The 12,246-nt window shown below is 26.9% G+C and overlaps 1 protein-coding gene across 4 annotated transcripts in view; it reads right to left on the minus strand.

The window, feature by feature from the left end:
- Nucleotides 1–3,688: 3,688 nt before the first annotated feature.
- Nucleotides 3,689–12,246, minus strand: part of LOC100206653 (bromodomain-containing protein 3) — a 26,469-nt gene continuing 17,911 nt past the window's right edge. For 2 of the 4 annotated variants that reach the window (XM_065790521.1, XM_065790523.1), the window contains 10 exons: nt 12,183–12,246; nt 8,121–8,365; nt 7,990–8,044; nt 7,682–7,813; nt 7,552–7,595; nt 6,303–6,363; nt 5,212–5,586; nt 4,629–4,804; nt 4,343–4,549; nt 3,689–4,258 (listed from right to left, as the gene is read on the minus strand). The exon at nt 12,183–12,246 is cut by the window's right edge and continues 46 nt beyond it. In XM_065790521.1, the coding sequence (XP_065646593.1) occupies nt 4,193–4,258; nt 4,343–4,549; nt 4,629–4,804; nt 5,212–5,586; nt 6,303–6,363; nt 7,552–7,595; nt 7,682–7,813; nt 7,990–8,044; nt 8,121–8,365; nt 12,183–12,246 (1,425 nt within the window). In that variant the 3' untranslated portion in view covers nt 3,689–4,192. Of the gene's footprint in view, nt 4,259–4,342; nt 4,550–4,628; nt 4,805–5,211; nt 5,590–6,302; nt 6,364–7,551; nt 7,596–7,681; nt 7,814–7,989; nt 8,045–8,120; nt 8,366–12,182 lie in introns of all 4 variants that reach the window. The other 2 variants (XM_065790520.1, XM_065790522.1) reach the window with 1 other exon arrangement.

Genomic DNA, 12,246 nt, shown 5'->3' on the forward strand with positions numbered 1-12,246 from the left:
TAACATCTGATTCTGTTATCAATTCACTTAGAGAACTGCCAGCAAAAAGAAGCAAAAAATTGCCAGTAGAAGTTTTGAATTTGATTGTTCCAGCTCCAAGAATAGAAAATTGTAACTTGTCCAATGAATCAAATGATGAGTCATCTGAAGATTCAAGTGATGAGTGTTTGTTGGATATAAACGACTTCATTTTTATATTGCTATAGTGGTTGTTGTAATGAGGGGGAATTGGGGGTTGTAGGCGAGGGTTTTTCCCCCTATCCTCCCGAAAAAAAACTTTCAAGTTCTTAAAATCACGGTAATTATTTAATAAAACAACAAAATGTTATTTATTTCAACCTTTCATGACTAGAACAATGGAATTCGTGAACAAAATACTTCTGTCCAGCAAGATTGTATGATTCACTGTGCAATGGAAAGACAATAACAAAGTTAAAATTCATTAAAAAATGAAAAAAAAGTCTTAACGCAAATCAACAAAAAATCTACTAAAAAAAAAGCTCAAAATATTGTTAACTGTACAATAAATTATAACTAATTACATTGATGACTACGTTTGGAATTATTAACTTCTTAACTTCGGTCTTTCATAATGTTTTTATAAAATTAAGCGACTCTTTAATTTAAATAAATTAACAATTTATTTTTAATGATCGTTTAATAAGGTAACAAATTTTGTTCTATTAATCAACGAAAGTTGCATAATTTCTTCAACACGTTTCTAATAATACAAACCCTACTTGAAATATTTAATAAATGAAAAAGTCAATCTTTTTCAAAACCATTTTAAGCTTTGTTTTGTTAACAAAGTTTTTGAAAATATATTTAAATAATTCTTAGTAACATGATAAACTAAAGGCAAAAACAATTGAAAATATGCAATGAAAATATTAAAATGTTCTTTGGCTATTTCTTTTAATGTTAGAAATAAATCAGCAATAACCAGACCCTTGAATCAGCTGTTTGTATTGAAACTGCGGGCTAAGTATGCAATTAATAAATTTATATATTGCTTAAGTCTATATTATATAAAGTATATTATGAATTAACAGGCTTCTGCAGGATTATGGACGTAAAATTTATTTATTATTTTACGCCCTTGAATAAAATTATTAAATATATAATATATTTAATAAGTATATTTTATTCTTGTTAAATATATAATTTTTTAAAAATAAAATTTCTGGGTGGAAAAGTTATTTCTTAAAACTAGAAACATTTAAGGTAGATTAGATTAGGGTATTATGAGCACCCCTAGTGGGCACGCGTCGTCCGTTAAACGTCTGACGGACTTCCAGACGTCCGTAAGACGTCCGACGGACTTCCCCCAGAAAATTTTCAAGAATAATTATGTTGGATCCAAAATCTTTGCGAATAAACAATTTTTAGGGACCACTATTCATGATCCACTTAGATATTTGGGCACCCAAAAAAGTAGTGAATGTACTATTTTACCCAGACCATATGATAATATGAGCACTTTAAATTAGCTCAAAAAAACAACATTAATTAAGTAAAGAAATACCAACCTGACTATTAGATTTTGGAATATAACTAATTTATGGAATATAACGATTCGTTATTAACAAAGTTTATCATTAAAAGATCAAATTTTAGGCAACTTTTAATTGAAACAATACAACTTTGTTTTACGCAAAAAATAAATAAATAATTTAATTCGTAACTTTTTAAATTTATTAATTCAAACTTTTAAAGGACAATAATTACGCGAGATACCAGCTTTAGAAAAAATGTTGGTAGACTATTTGGACCAAGACTTTTGTCATTTTTAAGAGTATAACTTATGAGATTTGTTTATTATTTATTAGTCTTATTTTCAGTCATGGGACAAATGAAAAAAAGAATAAATATTAGGTATTTTAAGAAAGTTCCCAAAAAATAGATTTAGAAGGAATAATTTTTTGAAGTTGTTAGTCCTGAATAGCCGCAAAATAATTATCAAATATATTCTATGATCTGAATGGCTAAAAGACTTGGTATTTGTAGAAGGTTTGATATTTATGATTTCTTTAAATTCTTTCCAAGTATTTATATTATTGAAAAAAAAAAGTTATTAAAAAAGATATATAGTGTATAAAACGACCTTTTATGCACTATAATGTCTTAATAAATTGCTAATTTTATTTCTGTTATTGCGTTACTTAACAAAAATATAATAATCTTTTTTTCTAACATAACACCTTTCTAAAAATCAATTTACATGAGCCTTTCTAAAATTCAATTTACACGAACCTTCAAGTAGAACATGTACGGACGAGCAGTTAGAACTGCTCGATGCTAACTAACAGAATGAAACGTGCTTAGTGTTTTTTTTTTAGGTTTTTGGAAATTTACAGAAATGGAAAAAGCTGTGACAAATCTTGAAAAAGACCTCTTTATTTAGAGGAAATTAACCGGATTACCGATTAAATAATTAAAACTTTCCTATTTATAAAAACATAAATTAGAAAATTATAATTAAAATTGTTATTTAGTTAAGTATTCAGCATTAAAGAGCAACTTTCTTTATAAAATTTTTTAAAGACTACTTTTTTTCTATAAGAACCATTTTATTTGGCGTATGTCAATCTATAAATAGCATTACGCTTAATCAGTTCAATATAAATTTTAGTATTACTAAGCAAGAGATCCTGCTGCATATACAACAATTTTATGTTTTAAACTCTCTTAAATGTTTTTCCATCTTAATTTCATCAAAAAATTCAGATGAAGTCCAAGCTTCTTCAACTGATTTTTGCTAAAAACATTCCAATCTTTTTATATGAAAATCAGTTCATAAAGTAAACAGAAAGTTCTTCTTGAAAAGTGTTATGTCACATCAAATTGCTAAAATAAACGTGACTAGCTGATTGACCGATACCAAGCCAATCAGCTAGTCACGTTTTTTAAAAAAGTTTTTATTTTGAAATTTCCAGCGGCCGTATTCTCATCTCTCCGTTAAGCTTAATGGAGCGATAGTCAAAAATTTCTTTTAAATTACATTAATAAAAAATTTATTTAAAATTATAATTTTTTAAACATGTTTTTTTTTTGGTATAAGTTTTATTTTAACGAATTTATATAAATTTTCGTTATTTCTTTACTTAGAAATATTGTAATGAAATTTCAGAGATGAGAATACGGCTGCAGTGCTATTGCAGATTAGTGTTGCTGTTTTGTTTTTAAGTAGTTTGAATTTAGATATAAATTAAAAGAATATTTGATAATAAAAAAACGATTTATTTTTGACTGACAGTAACAAGTGTGGTAGCTAAACTTTTCAAATTAGTTGAAGTTTATAACTACTTTGATCCAATGAAAAACTCAAAATTAAATACAAAATTTTTACGAAGGTAGTTTAATAAGCTAATGGACAAAATATAGATTTAAATGGAAGTAAGAGCTCTATAGTTTATATTGATATCACAGTGTTAAAAATATTTTCATATTCATATTTTAATTTGTAATTTAGTAAGCATTTATCTCCAAGATCTTGTTTTTCGTCCATTTTTGTTTCCCTTGTAAACAGCAGCAAATATAGAGTGAACTACCCTGGCAGAGACTTTAAAGAAACCAAACCCGAGACTGCTATATAATAAATATAAAAATTATTATATTAACAATATTGTAAAATACAAAATTTACTTGAAAATATCTCAAGACAGTTTATAGGTAAAAAAAAGAGAAATTTTTGCTAATTATATCACTTTAAAACTTTTCAGTTTCAAAAATATCTACACATTCATGTCCTTTATAATAAACTTGTCACATCGAAATCGTTTAACAACTGTAGGAAAAAAAAAAAGTCCCCGTTGTTATGATTTCTAAATGACTTATAAATATAGTTTTTTAGCGCATACGTATGACTTAAAAAACGCAAATTTTTAAGGCAAAATTATGTTGAAACAAATTGAATTAGTAGATGAACAATTTTAAAGGTTCGTGCGCACGCCTCATTTAAAAAACCACAAAAGATTTTATTTAAAAAATAATTGGATATATTTTCAACAAGTTGGAGAATTTTCAACGACAGCCACGTCAAGAGTTTTCAACATAAATAAAATCCGTGATCAAAGAAAGCGAGGCTGTTCTCTTTATAACAGATTGCGCAATATTTACAAACCGAATTCTGCAACAGGATTAAACAATGATAAACCCCACATCTTTGGAATTTATTGATTTCATAAGAAAATTATAACGTTGCTTCAAAGTCTCCCATAATGTCGCTTTGTAATGTCATATCAATAGTGCCAGCAAGCTATACGAAATAGAATAAAACTGCAAAATGAAATAACTAAATTTAATATACTAAAACTGCGGGGAAAAAAAATAATTTATCTACCGCTTGTCTTTTTCTTCGCTCTTGTTCTTTCATTCTTTCTAACTCTCTCTTTTTTTGGTCATTCTCCTCTTGTTGTCGTCTAGCGCGCTCTAAAGCTTCCTCTTCTTCCTTCTCTCTCTTTTTTTCTTCAATCAAGCGCAGCCTATCTATTTCTTCGCGTTCTTTTTGACGTTTTAACTGCTCCTCTACCATTTTAGCCGCTTTTTCCTAAAAAATTATATCTAATTAACTTCAAGGATAAACTAGAAAAATGCTATGCACCACAAATAAAACATGAACCACACACTTTATCTTCTTTATCTTTTGCCAACTTCTGAAATTGCTCGAAACTGGCAGCTTTGTTGGTTTGGTCAAGTTTTGTAGCATTCTTAACTGAATTAAAAGGTGTACCCCAAGAACTAACATGTTTTAAAGTACCGCCATTTTTAGAATTTTCAGTGGATACCACAGTTTTTAATAATTCTAAAAAAATTTAAGAAAATATCGTTACTGCTACGTATTAAACTATTTAAAAAAGCTTGAATAAAAACTTTTTAAATAATATTCAATAACATGTCACTAATTTTTTATTACAGCGTTGCATCTTGCTTTTGCATCTATTTAAAATCAAGTAAATCAGATTTTTGTAACGTTGCATACGCAAATTGTTTTAACTATTCTGGATTTAACAACACTTATTGATTTGTTTTTCTCAGCAGGGTTGTTAATAGGACGTGAAAACTATGTGAACAGCAGAAAAATAAAATATGTTTTTATTTGGGTCTGTTTTGGCCCATGAATAACTATCTAAACCTTTTTTCACTTTGAATAGCGCCGAGCACCGAGCACCTTTTACTTAAAAAAAATTAAAGTTTGCAATAAGTGCTTACCAGGTTTTGATTTTGGCATAGTTTTTGAAAGCAAGCTATCATCAATAATGCCAAAAGATATTTTCGAAGAATCGTTAGAACCAACAGTCGATAAGCTAGAAGTAGGCGTAGAAACAGGAGTTTTATTTGTTATTTTAGGTGTTGTATCAGAAAATTGAGTTTTTAAACCTCCAACAAGTAAATTATTAGAAGTAGGTTGTAACATTGAACTAGTAGTAGGTTTCGTTACAGTTTTTACTACATTCGAATTGTTTTGAGGTAAAATTAGAGTTTTTGGCGTATTTTGTGAGATTGCTTGTAGTGGAGCGGGTCTCGATGGAATATTAACAAATGAATTACTAGTGACAGCAGCAGTCGTTTTAGGAGATACCATAACTGCTAAAAAAAAAAAAAATCTTGTTTTAGGAAATAACCGCTAAAAAAAAAATAAAAACGTATCTTATCTTTTAATATTTAAAAAATGAAACAAATTAAAAAAAAATTGATAATTAAAGCCATAAACAATGATAAGATCAATTAGGTATAAAACAATAGTATAATCAATTAGGTATAAAATAATGATAAGATAAATTAGGTATAAAACAATGGTATAATCAATTAGGCTTATGCACTGTCTTGGACATATTTATTTGATTACTTATATTTAACGCAAATATCACAAAAATATTTTCCGGTCACCAATTTTGGAAATATTTTAATCATTTGCTTGTTTCTCAGCTTCAAATAGTTTTTAACATATAAATAACTTTCCTTCTTTCATCAAGATTAAAAAGACCACAGAATTAAGGTATGGTTATATGTTGCTGACTCTAAAAATGAGTGATCAACTGTCATGGAATAATCAACAAGACTTTAAAAAACTAAATCGCTAGTATGTTGAGTCTCCAAATTGAATCCAGTTCCTTAAACACTTAACTAAAACTAAACAAAATAAAATCTGTTGAAATCAATTTTCAACACCAAAACATCCTAAAGCTTAAATCTCCTGTAATTAATGACCCAAAAAATTTTTATTATTATATTTAGGATATTTAAAAATGAAAGAAAAACGGACACTCTATAATTTGAGATCAAAGATTCTGCCATCTTACCAGGTGGTTTATCAGAATCCTTCAGATCTTCCATTACATTACCAATACTTTTATGCTTGAGCTACAGAAAAATAACATAAAATAACTTTAACAACTTATGTATAAAAATATATCAATACATAATATAATAAATTTATAAAATACAAACTAAAGAAATTCTTTTAAAAAAAACTATGAAAAAATGTACTTATTATTTTCTTTAAAAAATGAAAGAATTTAAATTTTATTTAATTGACTAATACTTTTTATATGAAATAATATTTAAAATTTTTATACAATTTTGCTACTTTTGAGGTCCGTTTTTTTGATAATATTAGACTTGATGTTAAAGATCTTGTGTTTAGTAAATGACGGGATTTGATATTTGACTGGGGCTGGGTTTGATAAAATATAGCCGGGGCCAGGTTTGTGACTGGATCTGCATAAACATACATCCTAAAGTACATTTTTTCTTCAAAATTTATGTTTGTATATATATGCATTTATAAACACCATTATGATTAACATGATCATGATCATCATCATCGTCATCATTATTGTCATCATTATTGTAATCATCATCATCATCATCATCATCATCATCATCATCATCATCATCATCATCATCATCATCATCATCATCATCATCATCATCATCATCATCAGACTTTAGCCTTCCTCTTTTATGCTGTTTTTCTTATCATGGGCAACGTTCAAACAAGCTATCATCTCTATTACAATAAACCAATACTCATTCTTACTTGGCTTCTTATTCAAAAAGTAGCGACCTTTTACTGTATCTGTCCCTATTTATTATATACTGGCATAAATATATGCCAGAATTTAATAAATAGTAAATGTAAGTATAAAATTATAATAATTAAAGAATTATAAAACTATTTCTAGCCCCGGCTATCAACCCCTGCTAAATCTTATAATTTTTGCCGGGGCTTGATTTGCAAAAATTCTCATTTTTAGCCAGGGCCCCAGTTACATATTACTTGTGTTACCTTTTTTTTATTCAGAAATTTTTTTAATCCAGTATTATTTTATTATATAGAACATGTTTATGAATTCCAATATAGCATTTTTTTTTAATTGTTACTTTTTGAACCACCCTATTATATATATATTTCAGGTATTGTAATAAAAAATATTTTAAATTATCACATTATTAATAAAAACATTAAAATAAAGTAAAAACAACATAAACAAGCATGAAAAATTATTTTCAAGCACAATTTTATGTGAGTTTAAAACAAAAACATACTTCTTGGGGTTTTTTAACATGTGGTTTTTTTAACTTTTCTCCATCTAAAAACAAGAAAATATTTAGATAAAATTTTAACTTATAAGTATTAATCAAAAGGAGCAATAAATATTTAAAACAAAAAACTTACCATTATTTTCAGAATCAGAACTACTATCAGAGCTGGAGCCACTACTAGAATCTGAACTTGAACTGCTTGAACTCCCACTCGAAGTACTGCTCTCGGATAAGCGTGATGTTTTAGGCTCAGTAGACACTACATCTAAATTAAATATATAGTATATTTTACAATAATAACAATAGCTGAAGTACTCATGCCCAACACTTTCAGCTAAAGTTTTATTTATATGATGTGCTGACCTTAGATGTACTACAAAGCACATATACATGTATAACTTGTACACAGATGGTGTGTTTAGTACAACTACTTTTGCTTACCTTTAGATTTAGGTTTACTTTTGGGTGTAACAGCTTGAAGTTTACCGCTAACATCCTGAAAAGATGTTTTTTAGTTAATTTTTTTTTTCAATTTTATTTCTTGCAAAAAAAAAAAGTGTAAATATACATACTTGAAGTCGTTTTTCTAATTCTTCTTTTTTTTTCGCTTGCAATGCACCTCGATCTTCTGCAGATTTAGGTTTTTTAATAGGAGTTGTTTTCTTTTTTTTAACGCAAGAGTTTACATATTTCTCAAGCTCACGAAGAGTCGCAGGCTTTAATGTTTCAAAGTCTATTTCAATTTCATCAGGATTATTTCCTTTCAAACTTGGCTCTTTTGACTGAATAATATGAACAACTTTACCAAGTTTATCTCCTACAAATGTTAGATTTTAGTTTTAAATGTTTACACATGACTATGTATCATATGCATTTAAAATATAAATACTTATATTAATATAAACATACTTAAACATTTTTTCACTATTCAGCTATTTTATTACAAAAATCAGTATGCAATACAAACAATTACACTAAAAGTATCTAGTCTAACTATAATCGCTGTTGTAATGGATATATTAGTAGAAACCAACTAGGACTTGGGTCAAAGTTAAATCAAGTTTATTTATTCCAAACCCAAAGCAGTTGAAACCATAGCACTTTTTTAGTGGTAAATTTCAACTTACTAAACTGATTTAAAAGTAAAAAATTATTTGAAAATTTTCAAAATGTATACAATTATTTAAATACAAATAAAATTTAAATACCCGATTAATTACGCAGGTCAACAAAAAAAAAAAATTTTTTTTAAGTTGTAAAGATATTTAGGTTCAAATCTTAAGTATTTAGGGTAAAGTCCCTAATATTGTCAAAAAAAAAAGTTATTCAAAAGTATGTCAACCTGGGTCTCAAAAGAAGCGTATTTTCATAGAGATTTTAGAAAACATATTTTTCCTTAAAATTTATTGACAAAAAAGTTATGTGAAAAATGCTAAAGACTCTTAAAAAAAAGTCAACAGAATGTTATTCACCAAAAATACACAAAATACTTATTTTTATTACAAATGAATAACATTTTTGAAATCTTTATGAAAATACGCTTCTTTTGAGACCCAGGTTGACATACTTTTGAATAACTTTTTTTTCGACAATATTAGGGACTTTACCCTAAATACTTAAGATTTGAACCTAAATATCTTTACAACTTGACCTGATGGTAAAAAAAGAGTTGCATATTTGAAATCAAAATGAGAAATGCTATACAAAAAACAAATTGTTTGCTCGGCACCAGAAAAAAAAAATTTTTTGTTGACCTGTGTTATTAAATAATACTATTAAATTGTAAAATCTATTAATACTGTAATTTTTTAATACTATTATTTTGTAAAATAAATGTAAAATTTGAGCAAAATAGAAAAAATTTATAGTATTATATAATAAAATTAGTAAAAAAGTGCTAGTTTTCCTATAATAAGAATTCACTAGCAAATAATAGCAAGCGTGAATCCAGTGGTAAGTGTTATGCAGATAAATTATTTAAAGTGTTTATATGAAATTAGAAAAAAAAAGGATTCTAATTTTTAGACTTTTTTAGAAATTTGGTGTCATCTTGATACTATTAATCTAAGTAAGTTGGGCTCTATTAAAAGGTAGATAGATAGAAAAAAAAACGTTTAAAAACATAATATTGTAGTTTGTTAAAGAGAATAATGCGTGTTCAAGTGCATCAAAAGTCAACAAACATTTAACACAAAAAGGTTGTTGTCAAGAGCTTGTCAAACCTCACCTGAAATTTCTATCAAGCCATGAGTTTGTTATAATCTAGTACTTGTAAATTTATTTCTTAATCAATATAAGAAAATAATTGACCAATTTTCAGAGTGGACTACGTTTTATAAATTGATTTATAGATGATATTTTTTTTATTTTTCATGGGTCTCCAAAGAAACTAACACAAGTTTATAAATTTATGAATGCCATCTACCCCACAACCAAATTTACTTTTATTAATTCTACCAACTCTAATAATTTTATGGACCTAACAATTATCATAAAGCTAGATGGACAGTTAGAATTATACAAAAAGGCAACTGATACAACAGCCACTATTTATTACAACTCACTCCCCCCCATCCTCCCCAGCAACTTAGTATATAGCCTTGCATTAAGATATAATAAGATTATATCAAACAACTACAACCTAATAAAAGAGCTGAAGCAACTAGCATAAATATTAGTTATACAAGGCTACTAATTATTAGTTATATGAGGCTACCCTATTCAATCAATTAACAAAAGTTTTAAAAAAGCACTGCAATAGTAATACATAATTATAGAGACATTTAGTACTTTTAAAGGCATTTCTCTAAAACAATAAAGAGTTTGTGGAACATTGTTTTTTCAAACAGTTTACATAAAAAAGAGAATTCTAAAATTTGAGAACCCCAAAAGAAATTTTTGCGTATAGAAATTACTTAGGCTACTTTAAAAGCTTCTAAATAATACAATTTTAAAAATAATTTAATTACTTTAGTACACAGAGCTTTGAAAAACATGCGAAGAACCAATTTAAGAAAAAGTCCAGGGAGTTAAAATCAGGACAAAGAAATCTATTGTTTTTAGGAATATTTTTTATGTGCTCACTTTTGGTTGACAGATCAATCAAAAGAGAATAAGTATTAAACATTTTAAAAACCTGCAAAAAATACCTTTTTAAAATTATTAGCAATAGTATGATTTAAGATTATATTTTCATCAATAGAAAGAAATTTATAGGACATTTTTTTTAAAAAAAAGGCTAAAATACTAAATTTGTTATGATTTGATAAAGGTGCAGAGGAGGGGGTTGGGATATTCAACTTTGTGACGCAAAATTTTTTTTTTCAAGTTTCAAATCTAGAAAAACTATTGATTAAAAGAGTGCCTAGCCTAATTCATAAGCCCTCAGTTGATGTATGTACACTCAACTGTGGTTATGGCAATTTAACTTAGATTAGTTTGACATTTTAAATTGACCTAAATTTTATTGGAATTAACTTTTTAAATTGACTTTAATTTTAGTAAATTAATGTAGACTTTATCTGTCAATGATATAAACAAAACATCATCAATGAAAATATAATTAATAATAATATAATTATTAAATAAAATAACATAATAATTATTTAAACAACAATAATAGTACATATGCAACCTGCACCGTGACACAAACTTAGAGGTTATTTAAATTATGTATTTATCAAAAATTATCTTTGGTAGTTGTTAGTATGTTGTTAGTATGTTAGTTTTAGTATGTCTGTTTAGTCACTATTAATTTATACAACTTTATATTGAACTATAGGAGTGCAAAAAAGAATGTATGCACACTCCACTTTCTCCATACTTATTTAAGTCAGTCAATGTATGTAACTACACTGCAACAACGGCCATATCAGTCAATTTATGTATGCATCCATTATTATTGTGAGAAACTTTAAAAAAATATAAATAATAAATAAATATAGTTATAATTAACAATAATAGTTAAAACATAAAACTACTTAAAGTACAACAAAATATTTTTTACAAAATAAAATATTTCAACATTTAAATAGTTTTTTTGTGGGCTTATTATTTGTATGCGCGTACAAACAATGACTTTCAAAGTAATATCAAATAATAATTAAAATTTATATAAAATATTAAAATGCATTCATTAGATAACTAAAAGCAGCTCAGAAAATTAAAGATATCGTATTTAAAACAACAACAAAAAATTTGGGGGAAGGGGGAGGGGTACAAACTTGTTGTGTAGTTGTTACTAGGGTGGAAAGGGGAAGGGAAAGGGGTCTGAAAATGTCAAAAATTGCATGACATTATTTATAGACAACCCCCTAAACAAACTAAAATTTAAATTAACCTTGTTAACTTGTATGAAACTTCTGCTCATTATTATATATTATAGTTTGAGTAAACAATTTTACAAAAAGAAAAAAAAGATCTCAGGAATTAAATTTAAAACAATTTTTTAAGATTTGAGATCACTTTATGATCAAATAAAAAATTTGTACTTTTCCTCTAAAATAAACAGAAAAAATACAGTTAATCAACATTAAATCTTTATTTTAACAAACCCTTCCATAACCTCATTAAAAATTAAGCCCAAGTCAGTCACTACATAATATTAAATGCTTTATCAGGCTTAACTAATATACCTGGCAGCTTATTAATATCAAGGCTTAATTGTCGCTTCTCATCATAAGTCATCGCTCGGATTTC

Source organism: Hydra vulgaris, chromosome 02 (genome assembly GCF_038396675.1).
Source record: "Hydra vulgaris chromosome 02, alternate assembly HydraT2T_AEP".
Classification (NCBI taxonomy): Eukaryota; Metazoa; Cnidaria; class Hydrozoa; order Anthoathecata; family Hydridae; genus Hydra; species Hydra vulgaris.